Source organism: Silene latifolia, chromosome Y (assembly GCF_048544455.1).
Source record: "Silene latifolia isolate original U9 population chromosome Y, ASM4854445v1, whole genome shotgun sequence".
Classification (NCBI taxonomy): domain Eukaryota; kingdom Viridiplantae; phylum Streptophyta; class Magnoliopsida; order Caryophyllales; family Caryophyllaceae; genus Silene; species Silene latifolia.
Window position 1 is genome coordinate 268,942,396 of NC_133538.1, and position 23,791 is coordinate 268,966,186.

The window sequence follows — 23,791 nt, forward strand, 5'->3', positions numbered from 1 at the left end:
TTTGTTAATTGTATGAGGAGTCGCGCAGATTTGAATGCGTAGTTGTAATCATAATGTTGAGATAATAATAAATGCATAGTACGTTAGGGTATGTGAGATAACATTCGGGTAGTATTCACGAGTCTGCATGACTCGATCGAGTGGGTTTGATTCGATTGAGTGGGTACTTTTCGTTATTTTGACCAGAATCGTGTTTTTGGGCACTCGATCGAGTACCTCGGGCACTCGATCGAGTATGGGGTCACTCGATCGAGTAGCCGGGCTACTCGGTCGAGTATGTCGAGATCGAAGGTCCGTTTGGGTTGAGTCGGGGCACTCGATCGAGCATGTTGGGCACTCGATCGAGTAGCCTCAACTCGATCGAGTAGGTTTCGTACTCGATCGAGTGGGGTCTGCGGAGGTCATATGCGTATTTCGGGTCATATGTTTGTCTTTTGACATTCGTTGCATATTATGTTTAATTCAAAGGTGTTGTATTACTTCTTTATGCCTTGTTTTACGTATGTGTTGGTCCTGAAGCATAAGTTACCCAATCTTATGATGTAAAGAGTGGCACTATGATGAGTATGAGTTCGGTGGGGAGGACATGAGTTATATGTGATTATGATAGATGGTGGAAAAAGAAAAGGAAGATTGGTATAGTTTATTGAGGCATGGCGCACGTTTTGCGAGACGGGATGAGTGATATGATTGTGTGTTGAGTAATGTAAAAATAAGTGAATATAGACAAGGGATGATGTGAGTATAATGAACGTGAGAATGAAAAGATTGAAAGTAAGAATGTGGATAGTGGCGACTTGAGATGTGTAAAGAGTTAAGGAGGGAATGGTTAGGAGTCGTGTGGGTTATGGATTTATGTAGTGAAAGTTCGTTTAAAGGGGTTGAGAAGAGTAATATATAGTGAACTTTGTGGAGACATGTCGCGAGGTGTATTTATAGACAGTGAGTGAGTTTGGGAGGTTTGGTTTATTAAAAGATGAAACTACTGTGTGATTTCCTTGGGTAATTAACGGTATTAAATGAATTCTGATTTCTAGAGATGTAAAAAGAGGGATGCAATTGTTTGAACATTAAACGTTGGTTCTATGGATAGATTAGTGGCAAGTATGAGTGATAGCATAATAAGAGGAGATCCATGGGAAGAAAGAGTGAGATGATGTCGGTAGAAAATAATGGAACTAAGTTTTGGAGCAACGAAGGGGTGACCAGATTTCTAAAGAGTTAGCTAGAAGGAATAAGGAGTTGAACTATTAATTGGTATTATTGAGTGTAAAGAGAAAAGAAGGATAAAAGTAAGCTGAGAAAAATGTTCACCGGAGCTATGTGATATAAAGATAAGAAATCATCGAAATATGTGATGGTATCACGAGGATGTTAGCTAAAGGTTATATAGGAGTTTCAGGACAACATGATTTATAATGAGTTTCGAGGAATTAAGGGAGTAAGGAGTTGGTGGAGTATTGGCACGATACGGGATATTTGGTGGAGAGTTGGATGACAATACAAATAAGATAGCATTGGGAATAATAAGGAGGTAATTTTGTGGATGGGTTTGATGTTCGTTATTTGGAATGTTAACCAAAAATAGGAGAAAAACCATGTTATTTTGATATGAGTGTAAGAGATTTGATATACGAGCAGTGGTGGCATTGTGGTGTTATCACTAGTGGTTAAGAGTGATGGAATATTAGAAAGGTAGCAATTCTAAAGAGGTTGATTTGGTAGGGACCTGATTGTTGTGTATGATTGTGAGAGGGTAGAAGATGCGGTTAGATGAGGCGGACGCTATTAGTTGAATAGTAAAGGTGTGATTATATTTGGCAGGAAGTGATGGTTGTGCGAATGGGGGAATATGTTATGAGGGGCATATGAGTTAGACTCGGGCGGCAGGTAATTTTTTTTTTCGAGTGATGACTTACGTGGTCAGGATTGACTAGTTGGTTGTGATTACGGGTCTATGATATGTGTAAATGTTTGTGTGAGGTTCTGACCTCACAAGAAATGGTATGGTGTGATAATTATAAAGTTGTTTTATGAATGTTCTGTAATATATATGTTGGACACGGTAATTTAATTGAATGATATCCAAAAAGGCAATAATTTAATTGATTTGACATGGCTAGTTATAATTTTATGTGTATTGATAACACATGTGTATTCCGTGAAATGGTAGAGATGATGTTCATGAGATGCTTATCTGTTTATCCATATAATATGTTGCGTGGTGATTTAATAAGGTGGATTTAAGTAAGTTTTTCTTGTCCGAGAAGTTATCTTTGAGTCGTATTTATGGGAATTGTATGCAGTTGTGATGTCTATCGGTGTGGTTGTGGTGCCTCGGGTGGTGATCCGGGCACGATATTTAGTGTTGTGATGCGGGTATTTTCGTACTACGGTGTGGCTGTTGGTGGCGGTGTTGTGATGCCGTCACCGGTTGTGGTGGAGTAGGCGGGATGATTATGATTCGAGTTTCGAAAGTACATACCAGTTATACATAGATTGTTGTTTTGTTTGATGTTGCTCCTGCGAGTTTCGATTTTGTCCGATAGACAGATTGTCTTGCTTATTCATGTTTTCTTTACCAGGTTAAGTTGGGAATGAGGTAGAGTATGATGTGAAATAGAGTTGTATATGTTTCGTTGTTGTCATGGGATAGTGATAATCTGTTGATGGGACACGGTTGTGAGAGGTTGTTACGGTAATTTTGATCTTGTTTGCAGATGAGACATCGGTAGACATGATAATGGGAAAGGATTCGTGGAACATGTGGTGTAATGAGCTGAAAGCGGCAGGTAGTTCATAATCTTTTGTTGAGACAAAGAGTGTAGGGTGTTTGGGAAATTAGTGTCATGTTAAGTTGTGTATGAATTTTGCGGTAATGAAAGAAAGAACTTGAGGATCTAGTGTGCGTGTACGTAACGAGTGCGGATCGTGAGTTATGCTTCCGGGAGATAAGTGCCTTACATAGAGAGGTATGTTGTTTGGTAGTAATAATGAAGAGTGGGTATGGTGATTTGCTACGAGTTTATAGTATAGGTTAGGTCTTGTTGCCGAATGAGTTGAGGAATGGGAAATGTTTATGTATGGGAGCCTTGGATATAAGAATGGTGAGTGTTTGGTTTATAGACGGTTGTCTTTGACATGTGGTGGTACAGAGGGTAATGAGATATAGATATGGTTTGGTATTAGTGAGTTACGAGGACGTAACATTTGTCTTAAGAGGAGTAGGATGCGATAAAACAGATTTTGATGGTTGTACATATGGTAATATATTCGGAAGTTGAGTCTTGATGTAGAATAAAAGATCGATTCGTGTTGTGGGTGATTTTATTAAAGGTCATGACCGTGCTTGTAGTAGCGTGATGTTTAGGAGTGTGAGAATATTTCGCTAGTGTTGTGATTGGATGATGAGGTTACGAGTGTGAGTAAACTTCGAGGACGAAGTTCCTTTTAAGGGTGGTAGAATGTAACATTCCGTTTGATGTCTATGAGTGTCTTGGTATTGGATTTGATAGTTGATGATATTATGGAGCTAGCAGCATTAGAGGATGGTAGTTGGTTATGTATGGAGTTGGTATCGTGAGAGATATATATGTGGTAGATACGATATAGTGAGTCATGATGTGGAAGTAAACATAGTTGGTGGAGTGGGTGTTAAGAGTTCATGTTCTATGTTCGGTCGAGTTCTTGAGTCCTTAGCTAAGTTGTTGTGTCTTGGTCGAGTCAGTATGGTTGTTTTTATGTATGGGTTGAACTTCGGGGACGAAGTTCCTTTTAAGGAGGGAAGACTGTAATACTCCGTATTTATGAGTCTTTGGGTACTCTATCGAGTAGGCCTTACTCTGTCGAGTAAGGGTATGTTGCGTCTTAGCATAGTTTCTGACCTGTTGGGTACTCGATCGAGTAGCTGGGGCACTCGATCGAGTAGGGGGGTACTCGATCGAGTATCCTTGGGTACTCGATCGAGTAGCCGGCTTTCGGGGAGTTTTCTCGGTTTTGTTAATTATGCGATTAAGGTATTTAAACATAGTCGTCATTGTTTTAAATCACTTTTACAAAACCTAAAACCCTGTTTAAGAGAGAAAGCAACAAGTTCATCTTCCTAATCGCATCCTTAGCAATTCCCGGAGTTCGGACGGTCGATTCTTGTCGTTATTCGTATCGTTGAGTTCCCCGTCGAGGGTAAGCTTTTAATATAATTTTTTTATAATGTTTTGTTAAGTTTGGTTAAACCCTAATTTAGGAATTGAGGGTTTTGGTGTGTAGTTTGTGATGTGTAGTCTTTATGTCTTTGTATGATAGGAGAAGAATTCGTAGAGGAGCCGTTTTGATACAAATTTTGTAGATACCGTCTGCGTGTTGTGCTTTCCGGTAGGATTTCCTACTCGTATTAGTCCCATAATGGGATATTGGTGATGTCTTTGTAGTTAGTTGTTTGATATGATGATTGTGATTGTGATTGTGATTGTGATTGGTTGTTGATGGTTCTCGAGATGCGTTCTACCGAGTGGGGTCACTTGCGGGAGTGACTTCACGCCCTAGTTTCGCCCTTCGTGGAACCCGCCACGAAAGGGGATGTGCACATTAATGGGACGGGGTTATCGCTCGTATGATGAGCGGGGCTTAGGTGGGAACGGCTGCGGTCCCCATGGCGTGTGGTGGGTCCAGTGGACGATCAAGATTGAGATGATGGGAGTTGGTGGTGTGTGTGTGTGTGTGTGTGATAGTTCAAATTGTCTGTTTGTCTTATTATTGTTATCTATATTGATTGTGTGATTAGTCGACCCGTTTAAATGTTTTAAAAACGTGGTGATCCATTCGGGGTGGTGAGCGTTATTGAGCTTGAGTGTGATATGACGCGTATGGGATAGCGGGATGAGTCATCACGTGGCGTTAGAAGTCTTCCATTTCGTGTCGACGAAGTCTAGTAGCTTTGATAGTTTTAGCTGTAGACCGTATGAGAACCTTGTAATTCCTTTTATTAGTTTTGGTTTGAACATGTAATCACTTAATCTATAATTACTTTAAAAGTACGTTTCTTTATTGTGTTATGATATTCAGTACCTCGGGCAACCGAGATGGTAGTACCCTTATACCTGAGTGGTCCTGGTAAGGCACTTGGAGTATGGGGGTGTTACAGGTACTTCTGGCCAACCATGCATAAGGATGCATTGGAGTATGTAAAGTAGTGCGACGCATGCCAAAGACACGCACCAGTTAGCCATCAGCCGGCTGAGCCTATGCACCCCCATAATATCACCGTGGCCCTTCATGAAATGGGGAATGGATATTGTAGGACCACTGTCTCGTGCCTCAGGAAACAAGGTCTACATGCTTGCTATGATAGACTATTTCTCCAAGTGGATAGAGGCGGAGGCGTTCCCTCAGGTCCTTGAGCGGCACGCAATCTCTATCATCAAGCAGAACATGATATGCAGATTTGGCATTCCTTTAGAAATAAGATGTGACAATGGCGCACAGTTCATATCTGACAGAACAGAAGCCTTTTATGCCAGGTGGAATATCGCACTGTTCAAATCTATTCCCATGAATCCTCTGTCAAACGGACAGGCGGAATCTAATAATAAAATTGTCATGGAGAACATGAAAAAGAGACTGGAGGAAATAGAGGGTAAATGGGCAAATGAGCTTCCCCTTGTACTTTGGTCGGACAGAACCACCCCCAAAGTGGCCACAGGCCAAACACCGTTCAGTCTAGTGTGTGGAGCTGAAGCCGTGATCCCTTCTGAAGTGCGAGTACCAACACATAGGTATGGTTACATAACAGAAGATAGGAATAAGGTAGAGATGGCCAACAACCTGGACAATGTGGACGAACTAAGAACTAGCGCTAAGATCAGAATGGCAGCCTACAAACGGCTGCCAGAAGCTACAACCGAAATGTAAGGATCAGAACTTTAAAAGTGGGAGACCTAGTGCTCAGGAAGGTGTTCCAGAACACCAAGAACCAGCAGGAAGGAAAGTTTGCCTACAACTGGAAAGGACCGTACCAGGTAGAAAGTGGGGTGGGTAATGGAGCATACAAACTCATAACTATGGAAGGAAAACTCACACATAAGCTCTGGAACATTACTCACCTAAAAAAATTCTACATTTAGGTTCCAACTGCTGAACCACAAAAGCCTTACCCTCAGAATGTACACAACTATATGCACGATAAATTTTGAACTTGTGCCGTTAGTGTTGGGAAATGTGTCCGCAACAATAGTGCGATCACATGATTTAAATATCATTATTAAATCTCATACTAAGAATACGTGAGAGAGGATTCTTTATATAGTCGACTGACCGTCATTAATCGGTAATGATTGGCTAACTAGAGTTTGACATTACTATCGTGTGACGGTGGTGGTCAGTTGATCTCTTTAGGTCACACCTATAGGATGAGGCCCAAATAGATATTTAATTAATTGTATGCGATACAGATTAATTAATTCCTTAATTATGGGAGTGCAATTTTACGTCTTATTGTAATGTGATTAAATAAGATTTAATTTAGTAATTAAGTGTTAAATTACTAAATTAGTTGAGGTATTATATAAGTTTTGAGATAGAGGTAATTAGTTATTTAAAGTTACAAGAAGTTGTAATTTTAACCAACTAGTAATTATGAGACCCATTATATACTGATATAATGGTAGTATACTACTCAAAAAGTGGAGTGTATATTATATTATTAATTGTAATATTTAAGTGTTAAATTATTACATTAATAATTAATTATGTAAGATAGTTAAACATATGACTTATAAGCATTTGTGGGACAAATGACAAAAGGCAAAAATGGACCAAAATGGGTCCAATATTTCGGCCAAATGAAGAGACAAAAGATGCTCTTTTATTTTTTGTTTGTGTTGATTATAGTGTGATTGTGACATATCACACAAGCCTTTTCATACTACTTTTTACACCTTTGTTCCCTACACTCAACAAAGTCATTCCAAGAGAGTAAAAACAAAAGAAATAAGATTCCCTTCAAGGGAAGAGGCCACCGGTTTTTTGGCTAAAAAAGAGAGCATTAGTTGCTCATTTTCTAGTTAGTGTGATAAGGTTATTTCAGTCGTTGGCCTTAATCAAAGTAAACCTAAACTCCTACTAACAAAATAGCTAGCGGTAAGTCAGGGTCGAATCCACAGGGAGGCGGTGTTTATCTAGTTTGTTTATATTTAATTTTGTCTTAAAGTAACCAATTTTGGGGGTTTTGATTGTTTGTATGCTAACAGCTAATTGCAAGTAATTTAAAGGGCAAATAACAAAAATATTGAAGGTCTAGGATTTCCGGTTCACTAGGTCAATTATATGGGGTCTATTAATCAATTGCTAGATCTACCAAGTTGTCTAAGGTCATAAGATCGGTCGACTCTATTATGCCCTTTAGATCGATTCTAACATGCGGTCGCTATAATTAGATACAATCTATTCGATTATCGCAGCCTATATTAATTCTAACCCGGTCAGTGAAAGGATTAATTCGCTACACTAATTAACAACTCAGGCCTAAGTTAATTAACTAGAATAAGAACAATAATCAAACGACAACTTAAACGATTTCACTAGCAATTAATCAATTTCCCCTTTCTAATTAACCTAGATCCCCTTCATCCTAGATGAAGATTTAGCTACTCATAGTAATTATAATAACAACAATAACGATATAAGAAAGCATAATTAAGAACATAAACAATAATGATAGAATAATTATTAAAGAAAGATTGATACCGTAATAAAGGAATACTTAGATCCGGAAGGAAGAACAATAAATAAACTAAACTAAGTATTTGAGAGAGTTTTCTAAGGTAGCTATACTAAACCTATGTAAAATAAAGCATAAAATAACCTAGGGTACGAGTTTTGGTATTTATAGCAATACATAACCGACTTAAGGAAAGTTGCGGGAATTATAAAATTGGAAGGTTCCTCGATCGAGCCAAGGGTGACTCGATCGAGGCACCAAAGTTCAAGAACACCCAACTCTCGACATTGTGAAATTTAGTTGATTAGGTTGGTTCCTCGATCGAGTCGAAGGTGACTCGATCGAGCATGAAGTTCCTCGATCGAGCCACGGTTGACTCGATCGAGGCACCAATTTCCTGCTTCGCGCACTGAACTTCAAACGGCCGCCATTTCTTCGTTACTTGTCAGAATCAAGCGATTTTTGTGGCGTTGGAAAGCTAAGAAGATAAGCTTTCATCTCCAATTGGAATTACTTGAAAATATGTTGTAGAACTTGAGATATGGCTCTTCAAAGTAGGCACTTGTAATAAGAAGCTCTTTTCTTCGTGTTTTCTTCTTAACTTCTCTTCCTTCATTCTTATGGATTCTCGTGCCATGCTTCGTGTATTCCTTCATCCTCACTCCGCGATGCCCATTTCATTCCTTTTCTCCTCAAATGCATCATTCCTGCATTAAACATCAAAAGGCGGAAGTATCAACATTCTAACATAAAAGGCATGTAAATGATATAAACTAGCACGAAAACCGTATCAAAAGCAATTAAGGGGAGGCATAAATATGTATATAATTATGACTCATCAAACTCCCCCAAACCATCTCTTTGCTTGTCCTCAAGCAAAGCAATACACAATACAAATGGCAATCATACAAATGGCGAATAAACGACTCAAAGCTAATGTTTAATGCACATACAAATCCCAAGCTATCCATATTTGTAACAAAGCAATGACTAAAGTGTACCAATAAAACAAATTCAAAGGTACGGGAAATAGAAAACATAGCTCAAGTCTCAAGTCACCATACTATAGATAAATGCCAAATACCTTTCGATCTTGCAAGACAAATTAGTTGGATTCTCGCGGATGTCACTCATGCACTCATAAGTATATAGGGTGAGTTATATGTGAAGATAGAAAGAAGTAGAAACACTCACTCAACTTATGAAACATGCATGCAATCTAATGTGATAGAGATTTCCCCAACTAATATGAAATCACATATGTAGACAAAAGTACATGTATCAAGGACAATAAGGGTGGCAAATGGGTTAAAGGGATAGAAATGGTTTGTGCCAAAACACGTTATGGATATGTGGAGCTAAGACGGTAGTCGCAGCGCTAACCAAAACAAAAACCAAATCTTTGATAATAAATGAACCCAACTTAGAGAAATGATCTCAACTTTACAACACATGAGAGCTAATAAATTACTCTCCAACTATGCATTAGACTCTAACAACCATCCTTTTGATCCTTGACAAAACCAAATGAAGCAATCTCTTTTCTTTTCTTTTCTCTTTTTCTCTTTTTCGATTTTTTCTTTCTTCTTTTTTTTCTTTTTTTTTTCTTTTTCTTTTTTTTCTTTCGCTTCATATTTTTCTTTTTCCAACACAAGGATACAACACAATCGCTAAAAGTATTTTGCTATACCCACATGACAACAATAAGTCCCAACCCAACCATAATAGCAAAATAACCATGATAAACAAGCAACTGCGACTGTCCCGAAAAGGTAGGCAAATTCTTGGATTGTAGCTCATAGGATGTAATTTAAGATTGGCTACAATGGTTCAAACGGGCTAACAAAAGGATAATTGTAAGGCTTATTTGAACGATAAGAACCGCCTATCCACATGTACTTAGTCAAATGAAAGCAATAAAAGTATCAAGAAATCAATGCCACACTTATGCAGTTTGATATTACACATTCCACAAGGAGAAACCACACTCAAGCCTAATTGACAATGAGACCAGTTTATTGATGTTCCTGGCCTAAGAAGCTCTATAGACCTCAGAATTTAAGTAGTTTACCAACGTAATTATGTCAAATCTAATCAATATAAGGCATGTCAATATGGTAAAGACTTGAATTATGAGCTTTGTTTTCATGGCTAACGAGTCAAAACAATGTACATGAAAAACTATATAGGATTCAAATGCAAAAACAATGCAATTTAACATCATTGTTATTCAATTCACCAAGACTCGACCTAAAACAAAGGTAAAAACATGTTTTTGTATTTTATAAAATTTTTAATTTTTATGGATTTTTTATAAATGCACACAACATAAAGTAAATCACACAACATAATTAAACTCCTCCCCCAAACCTAAATGTCACAGTGTCCTCATTATGACGCCTACAGCATAGCAATCACACACAAATCCAGCAACCTAAAGGACACAACTAACAAAAGAAATGGAAAAGAAATAGATAATACAATCAAAGAAGGTACAAGGGAAGAGAATACCGGGTAAGAGCAAAGAAATTCCCCCAAACCAGCTGCAAAACAGGGGAAAATAATCATCCGCGCAATTCCTATCATCGTCTGGCTATGAATAAACCCAAAACGTGGTGAATCGATCGAGCCCCATGCCACTCGATCGAGGCATCTGTTGCCGCTCTTCCTTTCTTTATATATCAATTACCCGCAATTGGGAACAATCAAAACAGCTCAAAGCTCTTAAGAGTCGATCATAAATCTGCGCATGTGCTACACAAAAGCATAAGTAGCACCAAGATATAACAAGAGCATATAAAATCAATGTTAAAGACCGTCTCAGCATATCAAATATTTGATGACAATTATAGCAAAATCGCATCAAATTGTTAGTCCAACCAAAAGAGTATGGAGTATGAAAGCACAAAGTAGAGGTCATACGAGGTAATTTATCACTCACTACACCAGTAATCCTCATGAAATTATCGTCAACAATTACCTCTTGGTCAGGAGGTCTACCACTCCTAATGTCAGCATCGGTGGCAAAAGAATATATTACCTCTACCAGGCTAGGAGTATTCATTGACTCATATACCTTCTCATTCCCTTTGTTGATAAGCTCTATCCCATATACTTCAGCCTCTAAAGCATCCAACTCGGCTTTCCAAATGGGAGATTCACCTGCACATGTCTCAAAAGATATCAAAGCATCTAAAGGGTCCATAGTAGGGGGCCCTTGTGTAGCGTATTCATCAATATCATCTTCAACATCAGAAACATCAAAATATGCATTATGCACAGGTGTAATAAAATGAACCTCACTAGACTCAAAATTAGAATCATATTCAACAACTGAAGGGGAAGTATCCAAAGAAAGAGTCAACATATCGTCACATGAGTCCCATTTAACCTCAAGATCTTCGAATCGCGCATCATCACTCTCCTTATCCCAAGACTCATCACAAAAGGGGTAATCTAAGGGGTCTGTCAAGTCCTCCTCATGTGACTCACTGTCTGTAAAATCGTCATAGAGGGGTTCTAGATTGTCGTCAAAGAAGGGGTTATCAACTGAGCATATGGTCTCATCCTCTATGTTTCCCTCAATATCCTTTTCATTCTTTGAAACGGTTTCTATGGTCTCACCCACACCCTCATCCATGTATGGCTGAAATGAAAAAGTGGGTTTAATGCATTCAATAGCAAGCCATTCAAAGAAAGAAAGCACATCTTCAATATTCTTACCACCAAAATCTCCCATACCTATGGAATCAATGTAGGCTTGGGTTTGTCTGTTCATACCTTTTATGATGGTAAGGCACATAGTAAGCCGTGGAATTTTGGCTTCGTAATTATGGGAACGAATCCAATCATTCCATCTATGCATGTAATCATGGAAGTTCTCATCTTCACCCTGTAGAAACTCGATGGAAAACATTAGAACGGTCTCAAGGAACTGATGTTCCCTGAGACAAAAGACAAACTAAACAAAAACAAACAGAAAAATTGTTCCCTCCCCGACAACGGCGCCAAATTTGATAAGGTTATTTCAGTCGTTGGCCTTAATCAAAGTAAACCTAAACTCCTACTAACAAAATAGCTAGCGGTAAGTCAGGGTCGAATCCACAGGGAGGCGGTGTTTATCTAGTTTGTTTATATTTAATTTTGTCTTAAAGTAACCAATTTTGGGGGTTTTGATTGTTTGTATGCTAATGACTAATTGCAAGTAATTTAAAGGGCAAATAACAAAAATATTGAAGGTCTAGGATTTCCGGTTCACTAGGTCAATTATATGGGGTCTATTAATCAATTGCTAGATCTACCAAGTTGTCTAAGGTCATAAGATCGGTCGACTCTATTATGCCCTTTAGATCGATTCTAACATGCGGTCGCTATAATTAGATACAATCTATTCGATTATCGCAGCCTATATTAATTCTAACCCGGTCAGTGAAAGGATTAATTCGCTACACTAATTAACAACTCAGGCCTAAGTTAATTAACTAGAATAAGAACAATAATCAAACGACAACTTATATGATTTCCCTAGCAATTAATCAATTTCCCCTTTCTAATTAACCTAGATCCCCTTCATCCTAGATGAAGATTTAGCTACTCATAGTAATTATAATAACAACAATAACGATATAAGAAAGCATAATTAAGAACATAAACAATAATGATAGAATAATTATTAAAGAAAGATTGATACCGTAATAAAGGAATACTTAGATCCGGAAGGAAGAACAATAAATAAACTAAACTAAGTATTTGAGAGAGTTTTCTAAGGTAGCTATACTAAACCTATGTAAAATAAAGCATAAAATAACCTAGGGTACGAGTTTTGGTATTTATAGCAATACATAACCGACTTAAGGAAAGTTGCGGGAATTATAAAATTGGAAGGTTCCTCGATCGAGCCAAGGGTGACTCGATCGAGGCACCAAAGTTCAAGAACACCCAACTCTCGACATTGTGAAATTTAGTTGATTAGGTTGGTTCCTCGATCGAGTCGAAGGTGACTCGATCGAGCATGAAGTTCCTCGATCGAGCCACGGTTGACTCGATCGAGGCACCAATTTCCTGCTTCGCGCACTGAACTTCAAACGGCCGCCATTTCTTCGTTACTTGTCAGAATCAAGCGATTTTTGTGGCGTTGGAAAGCTAAGAAGATAAGCTTTCATCTCCAATTGGAATTACTTGAAAATATGTTGTAGAACTTGAGATATGGCTCTTCAAAGTAGGCACTTGTAATAAGAAGCTCTTTTCTTCGTGTTTTCTTCTTAACTTCTCTTCCTTCATTCTTATGGATTCTCGTGCCATGCTTCGTGTATTCCTTCATCCTCACTCCGCGATGCCCATTTCATTCCTTTTCTCCTCAAATGCATCATTCCTGCATTAAACATCAAAAGGCGGAAGTATCAACATTCTAACATAAAAGGCATGTAAATGATATAAACTAGCACGAAAACCGTATCAAAAGCAATTAAGGGGAGGCATAAATATGTATATAATTATGACTCATCATAGTGCTTGGGTTGTTTTTCTCTCTAGTTTTTCCCTCACATGCTATTGCAACAAACTCTCACAAATACTAATACACTTAATATATTACTAGAGGTAGTAATACTAGAAATATTAGTATTATTAAGGTTACATTTCTACTACATATCTAGTTAATATTAGTAGGAATTTTTTGGGATTAATCTTGGGTACAACTTATTGGAGTGTCTTCTATACTTGGAGTCTTAGGAGGATCATCCATCATATTAAGCTCAAGAACAAGTGAAGGAAGGTGATCTTACTTGTGCCCATATTTTCGAACCAACTAGCAATGTAAGGAACATTATTTTTTTTTATAAATCTTTCATTTTGTTATGCATGCACTAGATCTAAAGAACATATAATTAACAAGTTAATTTGTTCACTATTAGAGGAGTCTAATAATAGGTATATGAAGCTAACAAGTGGTATTAGAGCATAAGGATGTTGCATGCATAATCGGTTATTGTTTTTCCGAGTTAAAAGGTTAACATATAAAACTAAAAAATTTTGATTTATAAGTATAAGCCACGAAATCACCATGCATATTATATATTCTGGTCCTAAATGTTTTTAGGTCATTTTTATGATTTATGGAAATTTATTGCTCATTTTAATGATTTTTGGTCATTTTATTACATTTTTATGACTAAAATGGGAATTAAAATGCTAAAAATAGCTAAACTAAGTTTCTGACCTTGGAACTTTTATATGACCTCACATGAATATTTTACAAGTTGTGTGTAAAAAGTCGAGTTAATTTGATTAATATTGCATGATTTATGATTTTTATGAGATAAAAATGGATTAAAAGAGGTAAAATGGTTAAAAATAGTTAAATTTCGAATTAATCTATGATTTTTAAATATGATGTCACATGCATAATTTACAGAGAGTATGTAAATTTTGAGATTAAAATGTATCTTTTAGCATGATTTATGGATTGTTAGAGTAAAAATGGCATAAATAGTGACTATTTTAGCAAAATTAGCTAAAACCTATTGCATGGTTTGAGAAAATTATTTTAAGTTTAATTAATATCCCACTAATCAGATCTAAGGTTGTAAAAATTATTGGAGTAATTTTTGGATGCTTTAAATATTTTATGAGATAAAACCGATAAAATGCAACTATATTTTCTCAAAATTAATTTGAAAATTTTAACCATGATTTTTGACATTATGAGTGTCATGTAATTATTCCAGAATGTTCAAAAATTTAAAATTCAAATTTTGAAATTTTTACAATTTAATTTGGATTTATTTCATATATAATGTGATTTTAAGGTAAAAAATGAGCATAAAATTAAATCAAGTTCAATTATTGTCAAAAATTGAGTGATGACTAATTTTTGAGTCCTAAAAGGTGTTAGGATAATTAACTTGAGCTTAGATGTGATTTAAGTATTAATTAGTGATTTTAAAAGGTTATTATCACGCATTTCCATAAATCCGGGTTATATGTACGACATAAGTTAAATAGGGCGATTTGGCACATCATTTGGCATGATAGGTACATATTATAATGCTGCATATTTCAATTGTTGAATGTCTTTTATTTATATAATTTTGAATTATGTAATTTTATCTTAGTATGGCCTTTGTTTTAATCGATATTACCCGTAATAAAAGGGAATATTGATTCGGTTATAATTTAATGTGATCTCGTATCACTTTTAGTTTTATTAGTTTTTCCATTTTACAAATGTATAATAGGAATAGCTTTGTATTTTTATTATTATTTGTAATTATGGAGCATCTTCAAAGACGGTGCCATTCGGAAAGGTGATCCGACGAAGACGATGTCTTGGTAAGCGTGCCAATTGAAGATTACATGGACCAAAGGAGTTGGTTTCCGAATATTTAATAGAATATTTAATTTTCTATTTTAGGAAGGCCATACTAGGAATTTTATTTATTGCTTTGCATTTCTTTTAATATGTTACATGCATTGCCAAATCGCCATAACAAACACATGCATATCATATCGAGTCATCGACCGTGTCAATTATAATTATCGTAGTTCACCGCTTTATTTCACTTAAAACGTGATAGATAATAAATTGACAAGACCTCTCACATATAATAATTGAGAAATAGCCTTACCAAATACTAGAAACCCATGAAGTACCAATTTCATAAGGGAGTTGAGCCGACTTTACCGTAATACAAACCTTGTTACGTTGGCGAAGTGGAGTAGTAAAATGTTATTACATCGAAATTTGGATTGAGCTCAACGGAAGTATGGTTGACCATAGCCGCATGTGTTCCGGGCTAAAGATGAAAATTAGAGTAATTTTTATCGACCGAGAGTTCTAAAAGTAGAATCGATTAAATTGTTAATCCACCGAGTTATATTAATAAAGGATGAATCGGCTCACCGTGCCCGAGTTGATATGAATTTGGATTTCGGAATCATTTATATAGTTGGGTGGAGGTCACTATATAAATGCAATACTTGTAGTTAAATTTACGAGTATTATTAAAACGATAGATGATAATTAATTCCTTTATTTCCTATTTTGTAGTCAAATTTATTTTATCAACCGCAATGGCAACTCCAATCACGTCTGCATCCACTAGTTCCACCACGCTTACCAATGTGTCATGGCTCTGATCCTTCATGGATCGATGTAAGTTTGAAAAGAATGGATCTAATTTCGCCGATTGGGACGCGCAACTTCGCTTCGCCACGCAAGGTGACGACAAGCTTCGTTACCTTACCGAGGCATCTACCACCGAACCTAATGCTAGGTCCACCCCCTCCGCTAGGTAAACCTATGAGGTTTACCAAAAGGAGTCGGCCGCGATAAAAAATGTGTTGATCTTTGCTATGGTGGCCGAACTCCAACGAAGTGCTATAAAGATTAGCACCGCTCATGAGATCTACATGAAGCTTGTGAACATGTTTTCACGAGCTCCTAGGGTCATTCAATATGAGGCGGCTTCCGCATTCTTTGATCTTAATATCAAGGAGGGCCAAAAGGTGAGCCCTCATGTGCTCAAGTTGATGGAGCATGTTGAGACCTTGAAAATGCATAAGGTGGAAATTCCCAATGAACTCGTAATTGATCGAATTCTTCATTCCCTCAACAAAATCAAAGCATATGTTCAATTCCGAGTGAATTTTAATATGCAGGATAAGAAAGTTTCCCTTGATGAATTGCACAAAATGCTTGTGCAAGCCGAAAGGGACATGGGGCTAAGTGTTAGCACCACAAAAGATGTGCTCAATGTCAATCATAAGAGCAAGGGAACCTTCAAGAAAGGCGGGAAAAAGGGGAAAAAGCGAACTCCCAACAGGAATATAGCTAAACCTTGTGAAGCTAGTACCTCCAAGCCCAAGTACAGTGCCCCCACCGGGGACAAGTACCACTATTGTTGTGGTGTTGGGCATTGATACGGTCGTTTCTGTACCAAAAATAAACCTAAAAACAACTAACAGAAGCTAGCAGCAAGTAGGGTCGATCTCCACAGGGAGGCTATTTTGCTAATTATCTGTTTAACTTAGTCTGTCAGGATGTCACAGAGATGGGGGTTTAAATGTGATTTTCTAAACTAATAAGAATAAGGAAAAGAGAACAAGAGAAGGGGATTAACCAGATAGAGAGAAACAGCTAAGACAAATGGTTCACCATAATCATCCGGTCAAGTAATCTAGGTCTCAGGTCAATGCAAATACGGTCTAAGGGGTAACGAACGTCACCTTTCGGTCCTTACTTCACCCTAAAGTGTAAACAGCTTAACTTTCGCCCTCACTGCAATACTCTATTGTTCGCTACTAGTCTCGCCTCTTCCAACCTTTCGGTCCAGGTCGAGGATCACTAAGAAATAAATGCCTAATTGTGTCAACTCAATCAGACGGATACAATTAACTGCAGCATTTAACCAACAAAGTTAATACCAGCATTAACCCGATAAATCGATTACTCTCCCTTCATAATTATGGATCCCCTATAGTCTTAGCATATGAAAATTAGCTACTCATTATCATTGAATTAACAACAATAATAAATAAATAATTGAAACTAAACATAATGATAAAACTGATAAGGATTGAATAAAAGCAATTATGATAATAAATAAGGGAGGAAGGAATTCAAGCAATAAAAATGATTAAAAGATCAAAGAAGAACAATAGTACCAATACAATCCGAATCTGAGTAGCAAAAGTATAAGGAAGAACAAAATCCCAAAGAACAGTAACCTAAGGTAGAAATGAAATTGAACGAGAGAAGAGAAGAGAAATACAATTGGTCCGAAAAATAGAGAAATGAAGAACAAAGCAGTCGTCCTTTCCCTCTACTGACTCCAAGGAATGAATTTCATGCTTATTAGGTCTAAACTACTCTTATTTATACTAAGTAGTATTATTATTAATCTAATTATTCTCGACTAAAATCTTCTCGCTGTAGCTAGTACTCGATCGACCATATATCTACTCGATCGAGTACTTTTCCGCTGACTGAACTTCAAACGGCTGCCATTTCTTCGTTACTTGGGCAAATAGGGCGATTCCGGTGGCGTTGGAAAGCTAAGAGGACAAACTTTCATATCCAATTGGAATAACCTGAATATCTGTTGTATAACTCGAGATATGGCTCTCCAAAATAGGAACTAGCAATTTGAAGTTCTTCCTTTGCTCGCCTAGCTATCTTTCTTCTTTGCGCATCCCAAAATAGCTACATTCCCGCTCCAAATTCACTCTTCCTCCAAATGCATGCTAAACGGACGGTAAAAGGCTCGATTTCACTACTTTCTGGTTCATTCCTGCAAATAAGACAAAACAAACTAAAGTAGCATATTCGGGGCATTTCGTAGCATAAACTACGATAAAAGCATGGAAATACGTGCTGAAAATAGGCTAAAAAGACTATACATTAGGCACGTATCAAATCTCACCAAACCAAACCTTTGCTTGTCCCCAAGCAAATATGAATGCAACTAAGAAACAACAGTGGAACGGGACCAACGCATCAGCTACAAATCACCCACGAAAACCAATTTAATGCAACAAAATGACAAAGTGGCAAATGAGAAGTACAAACGAGTTAAATCAATGTTTCAAACTTACTGAACCGTCGACCTTGCAAGATTCAAAAGATATCGGACTCTCACGGGTCGCTCGTCACTCAAAATTAGGCACAAGGTGAGTATATATGTGAAAGATAGGAAGAAGTAAAGACACTCACCTAGCTCGACCTATAAGAACATGCATGCACTTAACATGAATAAAGTCTCTACAACCGTACAAATGCATTCCAACCATACTAATGACCAAGACACATGCCGAGGACTTACATTTGGGTAAGTGAGGTAATGGGTAAGAAGGGGCTAAAATGAATTTGGATATGTGGGGTTAATAGCCAGGCTAGCAACAACGAATCCAAATATAAACTGCATCCCAATTCGTACTCAATATAGCAAGATGAAACGGTGCAAAACTATGCACCAAACTCACAAAACACCAGGAATCGTCAACTCCCCATAAGATATAAATAAGACTTGGGAGTGAAAATATTTGTACAATTCTCATTTCTTTTTCACATGATTTTTTTTATTTCTTTTTCTTCTTTTCTTGTTTCGTTTTTTTTTTTCATTTTTCGTTTCATTTTTTTCAACAATTCTTTTATTTCATTCCCTTTGATTCTTCCACCATCCTCTGAAATCAGATAAAATAACCATATTGCAATAGCACATTCCAACAACTACTCATCACTAGCTCGGCTAGGGTAGGAAGTATTATAGAAAGTAGTTAATAGGACAAAAAGGCAATTTGGCTATGTGGGGTTCATGGGTAGAATGAAATAAGGGAACTGCCTCTCCTAGCACGTGTCACCATCCACAGACCGAATGCATACAGGTATTAAGAAGACTAGACTCATGCTTATGCAAATTAATATTACATGCCTTAAAGAGAGTACTACTCACATCCTAAATGAAACCGGTCATGAATGTCACCAGTTATAAAGCTCTAACCTCAGAATGTAATGTAGCTTGCCGACACAATGAATCAAGTCTATTCGTTCAGATAAGAGAGAAACAAAAACTCATAGATTATGCACATAATCATGCCAACTAAATGTCAAGAATATGCAGGGCTCAAGTAAGGGTTCAAAGTAGCGTCAATGTTCAAGCGTTCCGACTCGAATTAAACATGAAATTTTTTTTTTTGAAATTTTATGATTTTTATGAATTTTTTTATATGATTTTTGAAATTAATTAAAACAACAATGCATGCGAGAATAAATAAACGTGCAAGAAGAAATGCAAGAAACATGCAGACACAGATATGGATGCATACCTCCCCAAACCAAACCGTACAATGCCCTCATTGTACCAAAAATAGGGAAAGAAATGCAAACTGAAGAGAAGAGGATAAATGGAGTCGGAAAACTTACAAAACGTCATATAGAGGGACCTCCCCAAACCGACCATGAACATGGGAGGTCAAAGAAAGTCAAACAGTAGCTCCATAGACGGAAAACAGCAGCTGGGAATCAAAACTACTCGATCGAGCACTTGGAAACTCGATCGAGTGAATCGGTGCTTGGAAGGACTCGATCGAGTAGAAAACCACTCGATCGAGTAAGCATGATTTTGGTTTTGGTCGATCGAGGACAATATCACTCGATCGAGTGAAAACTGCCTCAAAAAAGTGCTCGATCGAGCACAAAACCATTCGATCGAGTACTTTGACCTGCAAAACACGCATTTAAAGCAAGGAAATACATGGGAAGTTCGTAAAACAGCGTATAAAGTTCAACAATAAGCTAAGGAAAAATAAATAGTTCAACAAAAGTACAATAAAACAGTCTGGGCTGCCTCCCGGATCATCCAACAGCACAAATCAGTTGCCTACTACTAGGCCTCTGACTGTACGCGGTAGCTTCAGCAATCGTCAAGCGGACATCCGGCCTCCACAACTTGGCAATGTAAGAATATGACTTCCCACAAAGATCCGGGTCCCAATCTATCACCTCATCAAGCACTTTTTCCTAGACAGTGTAGCTTTATCAACACCTCCTCCTGGGTCGTCTACCCAGGGCGGTTTCCGGACTCGAGCACCCATCTTGCCTCTCGGGCCCGTGAACTTGTCAAGACCTGTAAAAAGAGAAACAAAGCAATGTTCCTCCAATTCGCTCCCAGAATGGGGCAGAGGTGTTACAACAGCAGCGATAATATGTGACTCAGAAGGACTATCAGACGGTATATCAAAGGACTCTTCATGAGGGACATCCTCACATGGCGTGATGTGCATGGGTTCCCTAGGGTCATCAGACTTAGTAAAAACCAAGTCCTCCCCTCCGACCTGAAAGGTGAGTGTCCCAACCCCGACATCGATAATTGCGCCAGCAGTGCACAAAAATGGTCTTCCCAAAATAACGGGAATGTTACGGTCCTCGGGTATATTTAAGACAATAAAATCTACGGGAATAAAGAAATTCCCGATCCTAACAGGTACATCAAGTAGAGCTCCTTTGACCCGAACATAAGAATGGTCAGCTAGCTGAACAGTCGTTTTAGCGAGTGTGAACTTAGTCAACCCAAATTTCAAGGCAAGAGACAAAGGTAAAACGCTAATACTAGCTCCTAGGTCACATAAAGCACTATCAATTGAATGGGTCCCTATTGAACATGGTATAGAAAAACGACTTGGGTCAGACATTTTGGGCGGGGTCCCATTTCGAAGAAGTGCACTACACTCTTCAGTCATAGCAACATTCATTACCGTCTTAACATCACTAATATCCTTCTTAGACCAATTAATTTGACCAATAAATTCAGAATAAGAGGGTACCTGGGCAATCATTGCTTTGTAGTGATCAGCGACATTGAGATCTCGGATACGGTCCAGGAATGCACGGTGTGGTAGCAATTGTTGTGGATAAGGAAGTTGAACAGAATAGGAGTTGACTATATGTTCCTTTTTATCGTCATTAGAAATAGGCATTATTAACGTATCGTCTTTGTCCATAGCAAGGCAATTCGATCGAGGTATCACAAAGACTCAATCGAGAGCTTTCTTCACTCATATTGCTCGATCGAACGATCGCGCAGACTGTTCGATCCAGATTTTGTTCTTCAGCCGTGCTCGATCCAACAGACCTTGTGACTGTTTGATCGAGGTTCTCCTTCCAGCAGTTGATCGATCGAACATTATCTCGAGTCGTTCGATCGTGGTGATCCTTCCCGGCCCGTTCGATCGACCTATGTTAGTCACTCGATTGAGTGATTCCTCCTGTACAGGGTTTAAATCTTCGCATAAACTCTTGAAGTACGATAGGAATTCGTCATCCGAGTCATAGAAATCATTCTCAACATTGGGTGACACGGGTTCTTCATGAGACGGAATGGTGTCGGTGTTGATAGCATACACCGTCTCATATTGCTCTTGGATTTGCTCGATAGCTAGTTGGTTCACCCAAGCCTGTAGCTTCTGTATACGGATGGCAAATTCCTCACCAAGTGCCCTTATAATTGACTTAACTTCTTCAGCCTCATCATTCCGAGCAAGTGGGGGAATTGGTTGCGGTGAGAAAGAAAAGCCTTGTTGCAGCAACGGTTGTGGTCTAGGCCTCAGTGGAGGATCAGCCTCATAGTAATTACCACAACCCCAAGATTCTTTCCTCTCCCAATTAGTAGATCTTTAAGTTTGAGCTTCAAACTGAGCAATAAGTCGAGAGACGGACGTCATCTTGGCAAAAGAATCGAAGGTACTCAAGCCTTCCCTTCGACAATCTCTTTCTAAAATTTGTCTAATAGACCTGTAAGACCTATCAAAACATCACTAAAGAAAAAGGTAAGAACGGCCTCAAGGTACTCAGTCTTCCCTTGAGGCGAAAAACAGACAAAAATAAAACAGATAAAAGCGTCGCCTCCCCGGCAACGGCGCCAAAATTTGATACGGTCGTTTCTGTACCAAAAATAAACCTAAAAACAACTAACAGAAGCTAGCAGCAAGTAGGGTCGATCTCCACAGGGAGGCTATTTTGCTAATTATCTGTTTAACTTAGTCTGTCAGGATGTCACAGAGATGGGGGTTTAAATGTGATTTTCTAAACTAATAAGAATAAGGAAAAGAGAACAAGAGAAGGGGATTAACCAGATAGAGAGAAACAGCTAAGACAAACGGTTCACCATAATCATCCGGTCAAGTAATCTAGGTCTCAGGTCAATGTAAATACGGTCTAAGGGGTAACGAACGTCACCTTTCGGTCCTTAATTCACCCTAAAGTGTAAACATCTTAACTTTCGCCCTCACTGCAATACTCTATTGTTCGCTACTAGTCTCGCCTCTTCCAACCTTTCGGTCTAGGTCGAGGATCACTAAGAAATAAATGCCTAATTGTGTCAACTCAATCAGACGGATACAATTAACTGCAGCATTTAACCAACAAAGATAATACCAGCATTAACCCGATAAATCGATTACTCTCCCTTCATAATTATGGATCCCCTATAGTCTTAGCATATGAAAATTAGCTACTCATTATCATTGAATTAACAACAACAATAAATAAATAATTGAAACTAAACATAATGATAAAACTGATAAGGATTGAATAAAAGCAATTATGATAATAAATAAGGGAGGAAGGAATTCAAGCAATAAAAATGATTAAAAGATTAAAGAAGAACAATAGTACCAATACAATTCGAATCTGAGTAGCAAAAGTATAAGGAAGAACAAAATCCCAAAGAACAGTAACCTAAGGTAGAAATGAAATTGAACGAGAGAAGAGAAGAGAAATACCATTGGTCCGAAAAATAGAGAAATGAAGAACAAAGCAGTCGTCCTTTCCCTCTACTGACTCCAGGGAATGAATTTCATGCTTATTAGGTCTAAACTAATCTTATTTATACTAAGTAGTATTATTATTAATCTAATTATTCTCGACTAAAATCTTCTCGCTGTAGCTAGTACTCGATCGACCATATATCTACTCGATCGAGTACTTTTCCTGCTTTGCGCACTGAACTTCAAACGGCTGCCATTTCTTCGTCACTTGGGCAAATAGGGCGATTCCGGTGGCGTTGGAAAGATAAGAGGACAAACGTTTATCTCCAATTGGAATAACCTGATTATATATTATATAACTCGAGATATGGCTCTCCAAAGTAGGCACTAGCAATTTGAAGTTCTTCCTTTGCTCGCCTAGCTATCTTTCTTCTTTGCGCATCCCAAAATAGCTACATTCCCGCTCCAAATTCACTCTTCCTCCAAATGCATGCTAAACGGACGGTAAAAGGCTCGATTTCACTACTTTCTGGTTCATTCCTGCAAATAAGACAAAACAAACCAAAGTAGCATATTCGGGGCATTTCGTAGCATAAACTACGATAAAAGCATGGAAATACGTGCTGAAAATAGGCTAAAAAGACTATACATTAGGCACGTATCAGGCATTGGAAGAGAAACTGTTCCAAATATCTTGGCGACATCAAAGCTGGAAAGGTTATTCCAGTAGGTATATAACTATCCCTATCTTTTATGTTTCAATCTCAACCTTGGTATGATGATACAAGTTGCGATGATTACCCTTTTTATTGTAAA

At 37.9% G+C, this 23,791-nt stretch overlaps 1 protein-coding gene across 1 annotated transcript; it reads left to right on the forward strand.

The window, feature by feature from the left end:
- Window positions 1-5,283: 5,283 nt before the first annotated feature.
- LOC141630638 (uncharacterized) lies at window positions 5,284-5,907 on the forward strand. Its single transcript, XM_074443419.1, has one exon. The coding sequence runs from the start codon at window positions 5,284-5,286 to the stop codon at window positions 5,905-5,907; it is 624 nt and encodes a 207-aa protein (XP_074299520.1).
- Window positions 5,908-23,791: the final 17,884 nt, after the last annotated feature.